The sequence below is a fragment of the Colius striatus genome, chromosome 10 (genome assembly GCF_028858725.1).
Source record: "Colius striatus isolate bColStr4 chromosome 10, bColStr4.1.hap1, whole genome shotgun sequence".
Classification (NCBI taxonomy): Eukaryota; Metazoa; Chordata; class Aves; order Coliiformes; family Coliidae; genus Colius; species Colius striatus.
This window is the reverse complement of record NC_084768.1, coordinates 22002695-22022592: the sequence shown is the minus strand read 5'-3', so window position 1 is coordinate 22022592 and position 19898 is coordinate 22002695. Positions and strand designations below refer to the sequence as shown.

General features: G+C 41.0%; 1 protein-coding gene across 1 annotated transcript; it reads right to left on the bottom strand.

Moving 5' to 3' along the window:
- Positions 1–24: 24 nt before the first annotated feature.
- PRG4 (proteoglycan 4) lies at positions 25–19526 on the bottom strand. Its single transcript, XM_062004357.1, has 12 exons — positions 19430–19526; positions 17173–17295; positions 13773–13892; positions 10853–10972; positions 5763–8954; positions 5130–5627; positions 3979–4065; positions 3634–3773; positions 2644–2800; positions 1627–1806; positions 1302–1427; positions 25–125 (listed from the first exon to the last, which is right to left on the bottom strand). The coding sequence occupies exons 1-12, from the start codon at positions 19524–19526 to the stop codon at positions 25–27; spliced, it is 4941 nt and encodes a 1646-aa protein (XP_061860341.1).
- Positions 19527–19898: the final 372 nt, after the last annotated feature.

The following is a 19898-nucleotide window of genomic DNA, read 5'->3' as shown; positions in this document are numbered from 1 at the left end:
TTTTTTTAAATTGCCTGCTGTGCATCACTTGGGGCAGTTGTACCAGTCCTTGGAGACAGTTTTGCCTGTGAGAGCAGTCACGGGTCTCGCTATCCGTTTGCCAACATCCAAGCTGTAGTATCGATCTGCAATGAGGACATGTCAGAATTAAATTCCAGAAGCTACATTTACTACATGGAAGAACCCTGCAGTTGAATCCCCCTTTTTAATTTCATTTAGGCATGAATAACAGATTTCTCATTCCACGTATGTATATGGAAGTGAGAGGCTATGACAACGATTTTTTGTCCTCACCTTTATTTTTTACAAGTCCTTCTTTGTGTTTAGCCAAGTTTGACAGTACTGCTAACAATTACATCTGTCCCAGTAACAGGGAGTAAGGAATAATACACTCTTATACTGCTAGAGCACAGAAATTGTCTCAAGAATTTCAAAATGAAACACACTACAAGCAAAACAATCCTGCAATGACTGAAAGTGGGAATTTTGTGGTCTGAAAGTGGGAATTGGTCTATGTTAAGGTTAAGAATTAGATCATACTTTAGTATCCGTGTTTTGATGCAGCTAGTTCTTATAGTTTTTTTTCTGAATAACCCAGAAAATTCTGAGGAATGCTTTTACTTGATCCTGGCTAGAGGGAAAGGATCTACTGAATTTGTAGTCATAATCTCTTCCTGTGATGCAAAGTGGTTCACAGAATCCCAGAATGGTAGGGGTTGGAAAGGGCCTCTAGAGATCATCCTATCTGACCCCTTGCTAAAACAGGTCCATCTAGATCAGGTCACACAGAAATGTACCCAGGCAGGTTTGAAAACCTCCAGAGGAGCCTCCACACCCTCCCTGGGCAGCCTGTGCCAGGGCTCTCTCACCCTCACATCCCTTCCTTTTTTGATTTTTCAGAAATATAGTTTCATTGGAAGCCAGTGAAAAACACTGTTGATGTGCAGTGGTCCAAGGATTTCGATCTGTCCTTCACAGAATTCTGCATTTCAGTGTCAAGTTTTTTGTCACTTTGTAAGCCTGAACTCTTACAGCAATGCATTCCCCAACTGGTTAGTTGGAATCATTGTACCTCGTTGATGACAGTTGTCCTGTTCTGATTGATTTTGTATCATTACTGTTTAATATAAATGCCTCTCCGTTACAGGCAACATTTTGATTCTCAGGACTTTTTAGTAGTGCCTAAAGTGAGTCTTGCAAAATCTCAAGTGGTAACCTCACACTTGAGAAAGCTGAGAGATATATGTTTTTTCTTTCCCCCCTCTTGAGATACACAGTGACTTGCATTAGCTTTAACTTACTGTAAGAGAAGGCATAGTAGTCATAGCCATCGGGTTTATTGTAGTTGGGTACTGACAGAGTTGAATGAATAACTTTTGGGAGCCCTTTCCAGTATGAGTTCAGTTTGATTTCCTTATGCAAAAATCCTGCAAGCAAAAGAAAACTGAAGTGAGGAGGTGTGGCAACATGTCAGCTGGCAGCTTGTGTGACCTACAGCAAGTGAGATCTGTTGCATTACAGCACTTTAAATGGACTGTTTTTTTAAAAATGGAGCAGCATGTTGTGTTTCAGAAGTTACTGAGAGTAACACAGTTGTATAAAAGAGACTTAATAAACAGGAGTTACCAGATGGATGCGGGTTGATCCGGATGGTCTGAATAAGAGTTGGCATTCTCACTGCACGTTGGAAGCGTCTCCTTATCACAAGTCTTGGGACATAAGCTGGGTATCTTATAGTAACTCGGGCTCTTCTTTGGCACTTCTTGGCTGGTTCTTGCTTGTACACATACTGTTGCATGTTGCCATCTTAAAAGAGACATTTGTTTTCATTTGATTTAAAACACAAAAGTAACGTAGCCAAAACCCCACCAAACCACCTGCCCCATCAGGTACAAAAATGTCATTGATACTGGTATTTACAGGAAAGCAGTTTTAATACATCTATAACCATGGCAACCTTCAGCTTTTATATCTGTTCCTACGTTTTTAGCTAAAAAAGCCTTCCTCTCTAAATCCAACAACTGCTTCTAGGAGTAACGATACCTCCTGTGGGCTCATCACAGCTACTACGGTAAGTGTAATTCCAGGAGAAGGGCTTTGAGTGCCATCGTTCCTATTTATCAGGAAGGGGGCAAGACCAGCATTTTAGTCTGCGTGAGAGGAGGGTCAGAGTCCAGAAAAGGATTTACATTGTTAACCTCTGCTTTTAAATTCAGAGAACAGCTCTTACATTGGCAGTATATCAATTCATATAAGATAGGAAACTAGCTGCAAATATGAAATAAATAGGAAGATTTCCTTACGTAGTTATGAACTAGTAAGATTAAAGCTTTCTTATGTCTAATTAGCTTGAGACTAAAATGTTTTTACCAACCCATAAAACTTATTTTCATGTTTGTTCAATACAATGCTGGATTCTGTCACTTAGGGTGCTGTCTATTTTAAACTGCACTTAAAGATCTGTAGGTACTAATATGCATTTTTAAAGCTTCAGGCTATTTTTTTGATAACCTAGCACACTCTGTTGTCACTCTTATGTTTTTGAAAGAAAGATGTCTTTCAGTTGAGAGAAATGGTGTTTTATTCCTAATGCAAGACAAGCGCCCTTTGATCATCTGTGAACTTCTGAAATACAAGACATACCTTTTTTGATAAAATACACAGATTCCGGTCTGTTGTTGTATCTTGACACAGGGAGAGTTGCCATTATTTTCCCACTTAGCCCTGCAAATCCATTTGCAAGAGGTTTGGGATAGCCTTTATCCATAACACCGTTAGTAAAACGCCAGTATAGGGGGCCCTAATGATTTAACGGGGGGAAAAAAAAGAGCTTTAGAGGAAATTCATTCTTGGTAACTGAGCTTCAAGACAGAAAATAATCATATTACTAGCATTTTTAACTACATTGTAAAACTGACCAGAACCACTCCTATGACATCCCTTAAAAACAGGAAAAATGCATTAGAACTTCATAAAATACCTTCTACAGTCTTTTAACAGCACCTTTGAGCGGGGATAGAGTATCTTGGAAATTAACTGTTAGGAGTTGTTAATGAATGCAGGGCTTTGCTTTTCAGTCTCTAAATTTTCACAGAAAAAGCTACTTGAATTCCAAGACTGATTAATTGGGAAATAACTAATGTCTTTAATGAGGTGTGTGCATTTCATTATCATGTACTTTCAGGAAGGGAGATGTATTAGGAACAAATTTAGGCCATGTTTGGGAAAGACGAAGATAGGTAAAATACTCATGAAAAGCAAGGGTTTTTAAGTGTGGCCCCTATGTATTGCTTGATTCTCAGTTATTCCCTCTCCTGGCCAAGTCCAAGAGGAAAAAAAAGATCAAAGAACTCACTGAATTGAAGTTTTTTCTTAATAAGCGCTCCCTGAAGGCAGACAAGGCCGGGGCTGGGGAGGTGACTTGATTTCAGCCATGAAGTTTCAAAACCCATCACTCTGAAAGCACCTTTGGGTTGTTTTTTTTCTATCAAATGAGTGTCACAGCCGCAGAGCAGCACAAGGCTCCTCTTCTGCTGGCCTGCACTCCCACAATTCTGCCTTTTTTGAAGCTGACTTGCCCCACACCCTCTCGGGGCTGCCTCCTGCACTGCTCCCCAGAAGGAGGGCTCCCACCTTGATGAAGAAGGTCTTGCCATCGCAGTTGCACCTAGAGAAGACGGCATCAATAGGGGAGGGGATGCCCCAGCCGTCCCTGATGCGCCGGGGGTTGGTGGTGGGTGGATTCCTGCCATTCAGCAGCCAGTAGTAGTGACCTGTGTGGCAGGAACAGGGTTGATGAAACTCGTGTGGGCTGAGGGACAGACAGACATGGGGAAAACAGCATTGGAAAGGAGGATGCCCTTCTTCCTGTCTTTCCTTGCTCCTGCCCTCAGGATGAGGCTGAAGGGCGAAAGGCAGCTCCTCTCTCTCTGGCAGTTCCTGAGGGCCTTGGAGTGGAGGAGGGGGAAGAGGACCTACCTCGGAAGACAGCCAGGGTGCCGTTCGGGAGGGCCACCATGCCGTCTGCGGGCTTCCCACTGCACAGGTCCTTCTCATCTTTCTTCTCTGCAAAGTACAGTGGCTTGAGTTTGTTTAAGATTTAACAAACATGGCTTTCCCTCCCCAGCCCACCACCAGAAGCACTACAGCTGTCAAATGGAATCGCATTTGTTGGGTGATGTTCGGAGCTCTGTCCTTCAGTCTTCTTCCTGGCACTTGGCACGCAATGGTTTTCTCACTTGAGATATATTCTTGGCTCTCATGTTTTGGTTCTAGGAGTGCAAGACCAGCCATTTATATGACCAGGTATGGACATCTTTCTGTATTGCTTACCTGAGTACTGTAATTCAGAAAATGACCTATCAATACGTCATATACTACGTCTCATTTAATTTCTTCATGCTCCAGGATATTCACTTGATGTGTCTCCGAGCTGCCCTAAGTGGGTTCCCTTCCCTTTCCTTATTTCTTAAAAAAAAGTCTGTACATTTACTTTCAGTTAAATATAAAGGAAAGAGCAACCAGTTTTGGACAAAAAATCCCAAGTATTTGTCATCTAAAAAACTTCTGGTTTTTTTCCTCCAAAATATCTGTCAATACATGACTGAAAAAAAAAATGTCCAGGAACCTGCAGGCTATATCTGATAAAAATAGAGAGGACATGAGAAAAAATTGTGGCAAAAAACACAGAGGAAAGAGAATACAAGGGAAAGACTTCTTGTCTTGTTTTCTGTGGCTTCTTTTGTCACAGAAAACAAAATACAAAGTGCAAGGTTAGGCATTGTGAGTAATGGTGGATATTGAGTGTGACTCCCTAGCAATGTTTTCACAGGACTTTAACACCTTTTAATTGACTTTTTCCTGTTTGCATATTCCACAGTACTTGCAGCAAACCCTTTTCAACAGGACTAGTTACTGAAATGCAATCACCATGCAGTTCTAAACTGCAGTGAGGATTTCATGAACACCAGAACTGAAAACTGAGGTGCCAGTATTCAGGATGCTGGCAGCTGTGGTTATGGTTGAGCGCTGGTACGGGACAGGAAGGTCTCACGTGACCATTACTCAGTGTTTTGTTGTGCTCTCTGGTGGAGTTATTGGTGCTTTTATTCCTACTGAAATGCAATTACCTTGTGTTTCTCCAATTAAAATTGGCAAGTCCGGGACTTGTATTAAAGGTTTGTTATTTATCTCCGGCTTTTCTTCCACTGGCAGAGTTTCAGGGTCAGCTGGATGAGGCTCATCTGTTGTGTCAATAACCTCTCGGAATTGGATAGTTGGCTTGGATGTCCCTTTAGAAACAAGAAACATTTCTTCTATTGTGTCTTTTTTACCTCTTGTAGTGGTCTCTTTGGGGTTTGTAGTTTCCTCTGGTTTGTCAGTACTAGGAGTCTTTTCAGTGGTATCTTTTGGCTCTTTTGCAGGTGTGACACTGGTTTCTTTGATGGTCATTACCTCTTTTTTACCATCTCTTATCTCTACAACAATACAAGTATTACTTGTGTTCTCTTTATCTGGTGCTGTTGAAGTCTGCTTAGTTGTTGTTACAGTCACCCTGGGTTTAGGAGTTGAATCTGTTTTGAGAGTTGTTGTTGATACAGTGGGCTTGGACAAGGGAGTTGTAGCTGTTGTGGTAGCTGTTGTAACAGTCACCGTTTCCACACGGCTTTCTTCTTTTTCAGTTGTTAAAGTCTCTTTTGGTGTGGGAGTCTTGTCTGGTTTAGCTGGGGTTTTTTCTTTTTCTTTTTTTTCTTTCTCTGTAGCAGTTGTTACAGTCTTTTTGTCCACAGTAGTTGTTTCTGACTCAGTCTCTGTAGTGACAGTTTCTTTGGCTGTAGAGCTTTTATTTGGAATGTCATCCTTACCTTTAGGAGAGTCACCTGGTTTAGTTGTTATCACTGTAGTTACAATAGTTGTGTCATTCCTAGTTGTTGTTGAACTTGTGTTTGGAATGTCATCCTTACCTTTAGGAGAGTCACCTGTATTTGGAATGTCATCCTTACCTTTAGGAGAGTCACCTGGTTTGGTTGTTATCACTGTAGTTACAACAGTTGTGTCATTCCTAGTTGTTGTTGAACTTGTGTTTGGAATGTCATCCTTACCTTTAGGAGAGTCACCTGTATTTGGAATGTCATCCTTACCTTTAGGAGAGTCACCTGGTTTGGTTGTTATCACTGTAGTTACAACAGTTGTGTCATTCCTAGTTGTTGTTGAACTTGTATTTGGAATGTCATCTTTACCTTTTGGGGAGTCACGTGGTTTACTTGTTATCACTGTAGTTACAATAGTTGTATCTTTCCTAGTTGTTGTTACAATGTCTTCAGGTACAGGGCTTTTGTCTTTCTTGGGTGTTGTTAGCTCTTTGTTCACCGTAGTTGTTTCTGCTTTAGTTGTTGTCACTTCAGGTTTAGGGGTAGTGACAATTTTAGCTGCTGTTTTATCTTTTTTGTCAGTTTTTGTTACAGTCTCAGTGGTCCTAGATTCAGTCACCACTGTCCTTTCTGCTTCTTTAGTCGTATCTTTTGGGGTCGTGCTGGTTGCTGGTTTGACTACAGGAGCTGTAGATTTCTTCTCTTCTGTTGTTTCTGAAAATGTTGTTTCCGAAAATGTTGTTTCTTTTCTAGTTGTGATAGACTCACTGCTTCGAGTACTTGTATCTTTTTTAACAGTTCTTACTAGTACAGGTAGAGTAGTTGTTGCTTCAATAGGTTTTGTTTTCTGTGTGGCAGTGGTGTCAGCCTCAGTGGCTGCAGGTGTAGTCCTCTTGACCTTAAGGGTGGTGGGCAGATCTGCCTCTTCCACTTCAGGTGTAGCAGGAGAGTCAGCCATGATCATTGGTGTCTCTGGGGTTGTGTCTTCAGGTTTGGGAGTGGTGGGAGAATCTGCCTTGGTTGTTGGGACCTCTGGGGTTGTGTCTTCAGGTTTGGGAGTGGTGGGAGAATCTGCTTTGGTTGTTGGGACCTCTGGGGTTGTGTCTTCAGGTTTGGGGGTGGTGGGAGGATCTGTCTTGGTTGTTGTTTCCTCTGGGGTTGTGTCTTCAGCTTTGGGGGTGGTGGGAGGATCTGTCTTGGTTGTTGGTGCCTCTGTGGCCTCTGGGGTTGTGTCTTTAGGTTCAGGGGTGGTAGGAGAGTCTGCCTTGGTTGTTGGTGCCTCTGGGGTTGTGTCTTCAAGTTTGGGAGTAGTAGGAGAGTCAGCCTCAGTCATTGGTGCCTCTGGCATTGTGACTTCAGGTTTTGGGGTGGTGGGAGGGTCTGATTCGGTTGTGGTTTCCTCTGGGGTTGTATCTTCAGGTTTTGCGGTACTGGGATCATCATCCTTGGTAGTTGTTTCTTCTGGGGTTGTGTCTTCAGGTTTAGGGGTGGTGGGAGAGTCAGCCTCAGTCATTGGCGCTTCTGTGGCCTCTGGGGTTGTGTCTTCAGGTTTTGGAGTGGTGGGAGAATCTTCCTCAGTCATTGGTGCCTCTGTGGCCTCTGGGGTTGTGTCTTCAGGTTTTGGAGTGGTGGGAGAATCTTCCTCAGTCATTGGTGCCTCTGTGGCCTCTGGGGTTGTGTCTTCAGGTTTGGGGGTGGTGGGAGAGTCTTCCTCAGTCATTGGTGCCTCTGTGGCCTCTGGGGTTGTGTCTTCAGGTTTTGGAGTGGTGGGAGAATCTTCCTCAGTCATTGGTGCCTCTGTGGCCTCCGGGATTGTGTCTTCAGGGTTGGGGGTGGTGGGAGAGTCAGCCTCAGTCATTGGTGCCTCTGTGGCCTCCGGGGTTGTGTCTTCAGGTTTTGGAGTGGTAGGAGGGTCTGTCTTGGTTGTTTCCTCTGGGGTTGTGTCTTCAGGTTTGGGAGTGGTGGGAGAATCTTCCTCAGTCATTGGTGCCTCTGTGGCCTCTGGGGTTGTGTCTTCAGGTTTTGGAGTGGTGGGAGAATCTTCCTCAGTCATTGGTGCCTCTGTGGCCTCTGGGGTTGTGTCTTCAGGTTTGGGGGTGGTGGGAGAGTCTTCCTCAGTCATTGGTGCTTCTGTGGCCTCTGTGGTTGGGTCTTCAGGTTTGGGGGTGGTGGGAGAGTCAGCCTCAGTCATTGGTGCCTCTGTGGCCTCTGGGGTTGTGTCTTCAGGTTTTGGAGTGGTAGGAGGGTCTGTCTTGGTTGTTTCCTCTGGGGTTGTGTCTTCAGGTTTGGGAGTGGTGGGAGAATCTTCCTCAGTCATTGGTGCCTCTGTGGCCTCTGGGGTTGTGTCTTCAGGTTTTGGAGTGGTGGGAGAATCTTCCTCAGTCATTGGTGCTTCTGTGGCCTCTGGGGTTGTGTCTTCAGGTTTTGGAGTGGTGGGAGAATCTTCCTCGGTCATTGGTGCTTCTGTGGCCTCTGGGGTTGTGTCTTCAGGTTTTGGAGTGGTAGGAGGGTCTGTCTTGGTTGTTTCCTCTGGGGTTGTGTCTTCAGGTTTCGGGGTGGTAGGAGGATCTGCCTTGGTTGTTGTTTCCTCTGGGGTTGTGTCTTCAGGTTTGGGAGTGGTGGGAGGATCTGCCTTGGTTGTTGGTGCCTCTGTGGCCTCTGGGGTTGTGTCTTCAGGTTTTGGAGTGGTAGGAGGGTCTGTCTTGGTTGTTTCCTCTGGGGTTGTGTCTTCAGGTTTGGGGGTGGTAGGAGGATCTGCCTTGGTTGTTGTTTCCTCTGGGGTTGTGTCTTCAGGTTTGGGAGTGGTGGGAGGATCTGCCTTGGTTGTTGGTGCCTCTGTGGCCTCTGGGGTTGTGTCTTCAGGTTTGGGAGTGGTGGGAGGATCTGTCTTGGTTGTTGGTGCCTCTGGGGTTGTGTCTTCAGGTTTGGGGGTGGTGGGAGGATCTGCCTTGGTTGTTGGTGCCTCTGGGGTTGTGTCTTCAGGTTTGGGGGTGGTGGGAGGATCTGCCTTGGTCGTTGGTGCTGTTGTTGTAGTAGGTGGCAAAGTCGTGGTTGTATGTTCTGTAGTTGGAGCAGGACTCGTCACTTTGTTTTCTGGTTCACTGTCAGTATCTATGAGAACAAATATGTGTAAAGACATGAATTACTATACAGATTAGAAATAACTGTTTATCTTTTCAATTGCCATAGTTGGTTTTATAGTCTGTGCTTGAAAAGGTTTTTTGTAAAATTACACTGAAGTAATTTTAAAGTGGTTGAAACATTAATTTAAAATGCCCCCTCCCCCAAAAAAAGGAAATTATATGCAGAAACCTGAGTTAAGCTGAAAAATGGCAGTTTATGGACTAGATGACTGTCAAGAGCAACACTAATCTGGCTGGGTTAAATATGGATTAGCTGAGTTTTAAGAAATCCTTTTGGCTAACCTGTCACAACTCAGAGTGCAGCATGGCAGATTTTAGTTTGGAGTTGGTAGGTGAGTTGAGGCCACCTAATGTTTCCATCCTTTTTCATGGAAGGGGAACCATAGTATATTTTATAGTCCTTCTAATAAGACCCTTCCCTTCTCAGTCTGTTCTTTTAATTTATTCTTCTGACCTTAATTATGCCATTGCTTACACTGGTGACCTGAACTTCGAGGAGAGACGTAGGGAAATGGAAGGAAAACAAACTTTCTGCATACTGACCCCTGACTGCATCTCCCACTGTATCTTTATATCTTGATATTTTTGCTGTTTGTTATTTATGGCTTTAAGACTCTTTTTACTTATATCTATAGTTACATTGACTTGAGTCCAATTGTTAATATAGCTTTATTCAGTAAAAAGTAACTGTAAAAGCTTCTGACATTTTAGTCATCTCTTGGAAGCTTTGTCACTTCGTTATTTCACATAGGTTGGTTGGTTTGTTTTCCATGATTCCTGCTGTGTTGCCATCTACCTTTATGACTCAATTGGCATTTCTTTGTTGAAAACATGAAAAAAACCCAAGTGCAGCATCATGTGATTTGGGGCCTTGTTCAGGTTTGAAACAAATTTAAAAATGTGAAACAACCTGGACTACTACAGATGATCACAGCCTGTGAGCAGCACTGATGCCGTGTCTCTCAGCAGATTAGAAGAACTTGTAATACCGCCTTGTGAGAAATAATAATCCCTGTGTACAGAAATGCATTGTAGAAACTGGGTGGTATGGGCAGAGCATTACAGAATAAGTTTTCCTCTCACTCGGTGTTTCTGAAATACAGTAAGCTAAGTTAGATCTCGTTAATGGCTATTTGGTTATTTCAAATTCATTATTTTTGTTGCATTTAACCCACTATATGGCCTTTTTTTTTTGTAGTAGGCAATTGCCACAGCAGAAAGGTGAATGTATTTAAAAAAAAAAAAATAGGGGTTAAAATATTGGCCAGAATTCACTTGTAGCCTCATTTTTGTTACTTCAAGTTTCAAGTTCAAACTGATCTCTTGAGTTATCACTGCAAATGCTGGAGCAGCATATGGAAGAACACAGGAAAGCAATACATTTTCCATTCAGAAAAAAAAAAAAAAACAAACCCAAAAAGAAGTTTTTTCTGAAGCTGCATGAAACTTGGCTTGATTAAAGCTAGAGAAACCTGCTAGGAGATTTTGCTGTCTTGGTCCTGCCAATTCATCACTGTCCTAACATACAACACCCTTCCTGTTCCAGCAATGGACTTTGTCCAAAACTGACAATGGTGTGTAACGTATTTTTGGAAGATGTGTGAAGATCCAAAAGAGATGCAGGAGACATCACCACACTCCAGCATCTGTGCTAAGTGAACTCTCCAAAGTCAGTGTCCTGAGGTCTAGGTGAGGTAATTAGTTTATAAACCAAGCTGTTCCAGGCTTGGTAACTGTCTGGTAATGTCTCACATCAGCTTTCTATTTCCAGAGCAGGAAAATGGTCTTTAATATTCCTTCAGGTAACACCCATCCTGTTTTGTTCATATACTTTCTTACCTTCCACAACTTCATGGGGCTGCGTTACTTCCTCTGGCTTCTCTTCCTCATTTTTGGATGGTTCCTTAGCTGTTGGTTTGTTTTCTGGAGGGATATTTGGTGTTGGCTTTTCTGTGTGTACTGAAAGAAAGAAAATAATCCATTAATGGGAGCATTTTTCTTTACAAGTACTTTGTATCGACTGTGTAAGAAAGGGATTTCAAAATTTTGGTAATATATCTTCCATTTAAATCTAAGTTTCTTCCTATCTATAGTATACTTCACAGTATTATTTTGGGGAAAAAGAGTAAAAATACCATGTGAATCCCCAAGTGTTTCATTACCGATGGGAGAAATGTTTTTCCCAGAAGTCTGAGGTGAGATGTTTTTTGCTAATGGCATTTTGGTGATGGGAAAAAGATGAATTCCGAGTGTAGTTCTCTGTGCTGAAAGTTTGTCTAGGTATTTTTGATAGCTTATGCCTGACAGCCTGCAGATGACTTGGGACCAACATGCTATAGTGGACCTCTGAGAGCTATCATATTGATGATACTTCCATAATCCTCTGAAGATATAGTCATATTGTTATTCTTCAGATGTGATAGTTCTACACAAGTGACCATTTTGGAGAGACATCTCAAAAGCAATAGCTTCCTCGAATGAGACAGGAGCTACAAAGGAGGCATGGACCAAAGAACCAATCCTAGCTCTAAGTATTAAGCTAACTTCTAGTAAGCTGAGTTTTAGTAGAAACTGGAAATTTGTGTTCAGATTTTCTGACTCTGAAGATTTCGTGGGATTTCACATGCATCCAGTAAGAACTAGCAAGTACTTTTAAAATTCACTGTTGGGTCAAATTGTACAATTGGAAGCAAGACTCTGTCTTCCCAATAGTATAGCCTTGTTGTGAAAAAAAGTGTGATGGAGCTCAGGGAAAATGCAGAATTTTTCTGATCCAACTAAAGGAGCTGTAACTGCCATAGATATGTGTAACCAGCTGTTTACAAAAAGAGCAGTTTTTGTCTCATAAGATGATGACCACGGCATCAAAGGATTTACTTTCACAGCAAGCTGGTACTCAGAGCAAATAAGGTTGGGTGTTGGACAATATCCTGAAACTTTTATTGAGCAAGAGACGTAAGTTGAAATTATTGATTAAAAAAATCAGTTTGGGATCTGAATTGGCTTCCAGAGGAGCCAGTGGTGGGGAGAAAATGTTTGGTCAGTCCTTAACTCTGTGTATGTGTGTGTGTGTATTCAAGGGATGTAGGATTTCTGGATAGGAAAGATAAAAATGATCTCTGGATATACATTGTAAACTTAGTTTCAATCTACAGAACAAAGTATTCGGGAGATGCAGAAACAGCAAGTTATTTCAGGAGATTTAGCAGGTTTCTCAGTTACATGGGCAAAAACACTGAAATACTGAGTACAGTGGCAGACTGGGTTTTGGGGATTTTTTTTACTGGGTTTATTGACAAAAAGTAATAGCAAAAGTACTTAACTAAAATTCTGGAAGAAACTCTCTGAGATTAGGAGCATTTGACCAACATTTGAACTGAAGAAGTGAAAAGGCTATCTGTCTTTTGTGAGTGTTCATGCATGTTAAACAGCAGAAAGCTGTTAAGCTGTTAAAGCAACCTCAAAGGCAGAAAATTCACCTCAAGACATTTCCAAGACCTTTATCCTCCTCTAGACATCCAGTCAGAAAATGCCAATTGCAGACTCTATTTCAGTATAAATTGCTGTGTAATAGAGTGGCAGAACCAAGCGGATACACCAGGACTTGAGTCTGGGAGTGGTTGGTAAAGAGAGCCAAATGATAATCCCGGAACCCATCTTGTTTGTTTGGAAATTGGCTGCCTTGGAGATTGGTCTGTGAATGCAGCTACGCAATGCCAAGATGTATTTGCCAAGTGTCTTCACAGAAATGCATTCAGGCCCACAAGTAGCAGAAAGTTTAAGGACACAATGAAATTAAATACATTTTGTTGGTGCTTTCTAGACTAGAATTCAGTTGCTAATGTCATTAAAGCTACGTGAGGGTGAAACTGCACTTCCACATCTATGTCTTTGTATTCAACTAACAAAAATCTACCAGGTTCTGCAGTGAAGGACACAATAAACAAAACTGACTGTCCATCAGTGTAATTCTTCCCTGAGCTGAATCTGCAGACTAAAGGTGCATTTTCTCAAAATTCCTCTTGCTGCAGTGGGGATGTGTAACCACTTCTAACCAGGCGAATCCTGCTGTTCCTCTCTCTTGCTCTAGAGGATGGGTTTCTGTGTTGGGCTGCTCTTCCCAGTTTGGATTCAAGGTGGGGGTGCACATAGGACCTCTCACTATATGCTGCCAGTGACCAAAATAACCCAAAGCAAGTGGACTGGAGGTTCAAGTGGTGCTATCCCAGTGCATGGAGTAGGTATTCTCCATTTTTAGATGGGTGAGGAGTCTGAGGGAGTTGGACCTTTCTTCATTAGTACTTTGTTTGTAAGATGAACTAGACTTTTTACTGCAACACATCATTCATTCCCCCAGCTTCTGTCCTTGGCTGCTATTATTGATGTAGCTTAAGTACCACTGAGTGGAAGTGCACGTGCAAAACCTGGCCTTGCACATATTATTCTGGGTGACAGTTCTAATAGTAAATTAAAGTATGGCTAGTGCCAAAAGAGACTAACACAAAATAAAACCTTACTCTCAGAATTCTTATCTTGGTGGAGGCTTCCAGTGTATCTACCTGCACGCACCCATGAAGTGTTCATGCTTGAGAAAATGGCCAGTTTATCTTTGAAATTAGATTTTGTGATTTTTGTTTTGGGTTTTTTTTCATTCAGTAGCCAACTTCTTGTGTCTGCAGAGTTAATGTTTTGTGATGGGGCAAAGCATATCTAGTTAAATATATCAAGGAAATAGATAGTGACAAAATAAATTTCTTACCTGCTTTACATTGTTCCGTGTAGTCTGGGCAACATTTGCCAAATCTTTCACAGTCTGCATCACAATCACACTCTCTTCCTCTTTCAAAGGCTTCAAAACAACGTCCTTTGCAGGATACTGCTGTGCAAAGCAGAATGAGACAATTAGTAGTTTTGTCTAACTCCCATTTAATGCTGGGACCTTTTTACAGTGAAGTCATTTGCTCAAGCTGATGTGAAGAGCAGCTTCATAAAATCAGGTGGTTATTCTGATCTAATCCAGTACTTGTTTTTATGACTGTGAGGTTTGGATCAGGCTGTACAACCAGAACTGCAGTTTGTCACTGCTGTATTTTGAGACCATTTAGAATTTCTAGAATATGAACTTATTCAGATATAGAATAAAATGTGACCTCGGTATCCACTTTAGCCAAGTCCCATCATAAAAGGTGTCCAATTATCTCGAGGACAGTATTTAAATTTGGGGGTGGATTTTCAAAAAGGTGTTCATCTTGTTTGCCTCGAGTGATGTGTCTACTAAAGCATTTTTGAGAAATAACTTGCCCAAATAGGTCATGACCAAGCGTACCTGGTGTCTCTGTGCAAATACTGTAACTTGATTGTATGAGTGAGTGACCAAAGTTACACAGAGGGTAATACAGATAACATTTTTGAAATGTTATCCCAGACTACTTAATACAGTTCTTAAATAATAGTACTGAAGGAGTATCTACTATGATTTGACACAATTAATGACCAAATTCTTTAAATATTTCATTATTGGACAGTTTCAATCATTATGGTACTTCTGTTTAATATTTAACAAATAACAGCAAAATTGTTTTGGAAAGTTTGTGCACAGCTATTACAGACTTCAGCAAAACATGCTTGCTGTAATTTTGAAGGACAAAATTTGACCCTAAACATTTACATCCCATTACAATCTAATATTTATTAACGTTCAGTAGTATCTTTAATAGATATTTAGTTTACTGTTAAATTGAAGTGATTATGTTAGACCTGAGGAGATTATTTCTGAGGGATGCTTACCATCTCTCAGAATTGAGCAACAACTAGCTATCATTTGGTATTTCTAGAACACAACATATGATCTGTTATGTTTGTCCTGTGTCTTTTCTGTATGTAAGTCTCTACTGAAGTCATTGTCTTTGTGGTATGCAGGGCACAAAATAATAACTACAATTAAATCACTATTTAGCAAAATGAGGATTACTGAGATCAGATTCTTAATGTCTTTTGGTCAGTGTAGATCTGGAGTGAATTTGTTGATACCAACAGATTAATGCAAGTGCACAGGTGAGGGCTTCATTTTATGACAGTAGGGCAGTTTTTATTCATACAAAATGTCTGATGTTTCTCTACTTTAGTCAGCATCAGTCACACACTACCTGGACAACAGTCCTTGGTCAGACTGCCTGCATCCTTTAGGGATAGTGCCTACTGTGCTGGCCTGAATTCAGTGATTTAGGGTATGTGCAAGGGAGACTTCATCTAGCCTGAAACATTTTATTGTTATGTAGATGATGAAATAACTTTATAATCTGTCTCACAAAAAAAAAAAATAGCCTATAAAATTGAAATGCTTCAATATGATCTCTCAGTTACGAAAGAAGCTGATGTCCCCTTGCAAATCAAAATCAGGATGGGAAGTACTGAAGTGCAAGTGTTGCCAGTGTGCATGTCAGAGCAGCAGAATTAGCATTTTAGGGAGTTCTGTGTCTGTGTTTTGAACAATATTCAGCCTGTGTCACTAGATCTAAGAAGTCTTGGCTTATACTTGTAACCTTACTAGAACTGTAGTTCTAGTAGTAGTGTAATGTAATGTAGTGTAATGAACTTCAGTTATCTCAATCTCTGCTATTTTTTACATTGGTGATTCATGAGAATATTTTAGTAACTCTCAGGAAAACAGTTTTAAATACCCATATCTATTTACACTATACATTTTTACATATAAAGCATAGATTCGCAGAATCATTTTGTTTGGCAAAGACCTTTGAAATCACCAAGTCTAACCACTAACCTCACATTGCCAAGCCCACCACTAAACCATGTCTCTCAGCACCTCAGCTACATGGCTTTTAAATACCTCCAGGGACTAGGACTCCACCATGTCCCTGGGCAGCCTGGACCACTGTCTAACAACCTTCTCAGTGAAAAAGTGCTTCCTTTGTAGTCTAAATCTCCCCTGGTGCAACTTGAGGTCCTTTTTTCTTGTTCTGTCACTTGTTTCTTGGGAGAAGAGACTGACCCCTACCTGTCTACAACCTCCTTTCAGGTAGCAGCCACCAGTTCCCTCAACCCCTCATCATCAGACTTGTGCTTCAGACCCTTCACCAGCTTTGTTGCCTGTCTCTGGAAATACTCCAGCACCTCAGTGTCTTTTTTGTAGTGAGGGGCCCAGAAATGAACACAGTATTTGAGGTGCAGCCTCATCAGTGCCAAGTACAGAGGGACAATCACTTCCTTGGTGCTGCTGCTCACATTATTTCTTATACAAGCCAGGATGCTATTGGCCTTCTTGGCCATCTGGGCACACTGCTGGCTCATGTTCAGGCAGCTGTTGACCAGTACCTCCAGGTGTTTTTCTAGCAGACAACTTCCCAGCCACACATCCCCAAGCCTGTAGTGTTGCCTGGGGTGATTGTGGCCCAAGTGCAGGACCTGGCACTTGACTTTGTTGAACCTTACACAATTGGCCTTGACCCATTGCTCCAGCATGTCCAGGTCACTCTACAGAGCCTTTCTGCCCTCAAGCAGATCTATGCACCCATCCAGTTTTGTGTCAGCTGCCAACTTACTGAGGGTGCACTCAATCCTTTCATCCAGATCATTGATAAAGATGTTAAACAAAACAGGTCTCAACACTGAGCATATAAAGTGGTACTTATCCAACCACCTTTTTCATCAGACTCTGGACATGATTCTGATCCAGAGCTAATTTCTATCCATGGAAGGACACTCTGATTTTGGATTAGACTCTACATTCTCCATGATCCTTAAATTTTATTTAGAACATCACAGAATTTCTTCTTGGAAAACCCTGAATTTGTTTTTACCAATTTTTTGTATGGGACAAACAGATACAGTACAAGTACACTAAGAAGAAGAAAACAAGCAATAGGAAAACAGTTTCTCCCATTTTTGCCTAGCTCTGATCTTCTGAAAAGCAAAACATTTTTCTCAGTGATAACCTGTTTCTACACATTTTTTTTAATAAGTTGTGAGAAGGTATCACTGAGTTTTTGAGGGTGAGAACAATACATGTATGAGAGAAGAACAAGGACACAGCAAACTGAGACATTTAAGCATTCAGAGGAGAGACAGTGGTGTGGTAGGGAGCTGGGGCAAACAGGAGAGGAAGTCTTGCCAATAGGAACTGGCTGTGTTTGGGAACTTACCCACTGTGCAGACTTTCTTGAAGTCAGGGCAGCACTCCATGTAGTGTTGACAGTTAAAATCACAATGGCAGTCATTCTCTCTAGAATACCCTTCCCCACATCTCCCTGTACAGCTTGATAAATCTAAAATCACACAACACTGGTGTAAATATTGCCAAATCAAAATGGCACATAAGGAAACGCTGAATGGCAAAGAAAGAAGATTTCTCTCTTTTTTCTACAGAATGCTATTTCTTCACTTGGTATTGCACAAGCTGTAGGCCTGGTGCAACCCATCCTGAAGGCATGTGGATCCGAGGTTTGCTCTAATCCAGCCTGAGGAGCAGCAGCAGCACATGCTCAGGTTAGAGGGGTGTTCTGAGGCTAACTTAGCTCTTTTCTCCTGAAGATTAACAAACCTGGTTCACTAGTATGACTACAGAAGTTCTGGCATCCAAACTGCCCTGTGCAGATTTCACTTAGGCAGTGATATTGTTTTGCTGACTTATTACCCATTTTAATCCACCCTACTATGGTTATAGATGTGCATCTGCATGGCTTTACCTGACAGACCCCTTAAGTCTGTCTGATTTTTACTTTTGGTAATGTGCTTCATAATAACTAACTAAAATTGATTTAGGTTGCAAACTGGAGAGCATTGTCATAATAAATACAGATCCTCGAAGCATTTTTTAGGTAAGTTTCCAAAATCTACCTTCCCTATATGTTGGGTTTTTTTTTACCCTGAGGTCAAAGAGGAATTTGGTGTCAGCTCTGACATTGGGAACATTTAAAATCCACTCCTGCAATCTTCTATAAAGTACTTTCTGTGTATTAACTAGGAGATTACTTATTAGCAGATTAACATAAAAGTTCATCTCACAATGGCTTTACTGCTAGACTGCTATAGGGTTGGGAAATGCTAGGTAATAATAAATGGTGTGGATTACAGCTGGAAAGTGAGATGTCAGGAGTTCTGCATTCCAACTACAAGCATTCAAGCCCAGTTTGTTGCCTTCTACTGCCAGATCAGATATTCACCCTTCAATAACTCCCCTTTCTATGTGAAATCTCCACTAATATAACACGCTAGCAGCTTCTTCTGGAAATGAAACATGCAGGACCACAAATGAAGCGCCCTAAATACAAACAAAGAAGCTGAACAATCAGCAAGCTAAAACAAGAGTTAAGATAATCAGATGAAACATTCAGGAACAACAAGAAAATAACAAGAAATGACATGTAACGCAACACAACACCAAAGATAATTTCTAACAGCACATAATACACGTGTGTTTACAAACAAAGACCACAGGATAACAAGTAATTGCTTCCTAGTAGATAATGAAGTGGGACTAGGGAGTAAATGGAGAAGGTAATTGACTTGAGTTAATGAGCTCTTAATACTGGAGTTGAAAACAGAAATTAGACTTCTTCTTTTGTGGATATTTACCACATATATATTTATCCACATTGTGGATATTTATACTGCACCATTCTTCCCTTATGGGAAGAAAATAAGTCCAAAAAGTAACACCTTTTCATTCAATTATTTAAGTTTTTAACTTGTAAGCTAGAAAATTACATCTATGGAAAATACCTAGAGTGACTCTAATTGCTGTTGGCAAGTCTTGATTTTTGCTGAAAACGATGGGAAGGCTGCCATCGGCTATAGAGGCTGCAGTGTCAGACTGTCAAACCTGACATCTGCTGTGCCCCGATAAGCTGCTCGGATACACAAATGTTATGTCTTCTACCATTAAGTAGTGATAAATTATTTTCTACCAGCAAGTAATACCCAATATTATCACTATAAGAACTCAAGAGCCAGTTGAGAACTGTGACAACACAGGGCTTGCCAGGTTGCAAGTGAAGTGCGTTTAGTGTCAAAATACTTAGCACAGTATAGACTTTCCTTTCTCTGAGCCTATTGCACTTAAATATTTCTAACCAAATTATGTGGCTCTTGTAAGTTTAGATTCTTCCTTGAATCATACTGCAAACCACTTGGGCTAAATGTGTCAATTGATCTGCAGAATATGTCTACAGAAAGAGAAACAGATCCATGTGCATTCTGCACTGTTTTCATATTTCTATTTAAAAAACAAAGGACCATACTGTACCAAAATATATTAATGAAAATATTCAGTAATGATAAAACTGAATCGTAATGCTTGTCTGAATAAATACTAAGTTCTAGCACTTAGTGTTTTTATGCATTCTCAGTATTTTTCAGATATCCTAGACACCCTCCCTTCAACTTTGTATGTTACAGTACCTTGAGAAGACACTTCTTGAACCAGAGGCAGTGAAAGAATCACCAGAGATAAGCAAAGTATGTTCCATATGATCATTACTTTCAGGTACGACATCATTCCTAAAAAGAAATAATCTCACGTCACTACATGCAATTCAATGAATCCCTTCAGAATTGTCCAAAAATCACAGTGTGTATCTTTATACCTAATACTAGATTAATGACAACATAAAATTAGTATCAAAATTATTTAATGACAAATTACTAGTTTATAATTACTTCATCAATTCTCTTGTGCATATTAGTCAATTGGCTGTTAAGCTTTGCAGTAAGACTAGGAAAATTCATTATTTACAAATAATGGATGGAAATTTTGATGAAATTTGATTTCATGAAAAATACAGTCACAGTCTTCTTCTTTTAATGTGAATGCACTTAAGTAAAACAGCTTCTAAGGTTATAATGCTAATAAATAGAAATGTAAAGTAAA

Bases quoted from the DNA above. Each gene is read 5' to 3' on its own strand.
- PRG4 (XM_062004357.1), bottom strand. From the start codon at position 19,526: ATGATGTCGTACCTGAAAGTAATGATCATATGGAACATACTTTGCTTA. The intron at 5,628-5,762 runs CTACAGAGAAAG...CAGCTACCACAA, and splicing joins CAAAAAGACTGTAACAACTG to CAGCTACAACTCCCTTGTCC. The intron at 2,801-3,633 runs GTGGGAGCCCTC...TTAAATCATTAG, and splicing joins GCAAGACCTTCTTCATCAAG to GGCCCCCTATACTGGCGTTT.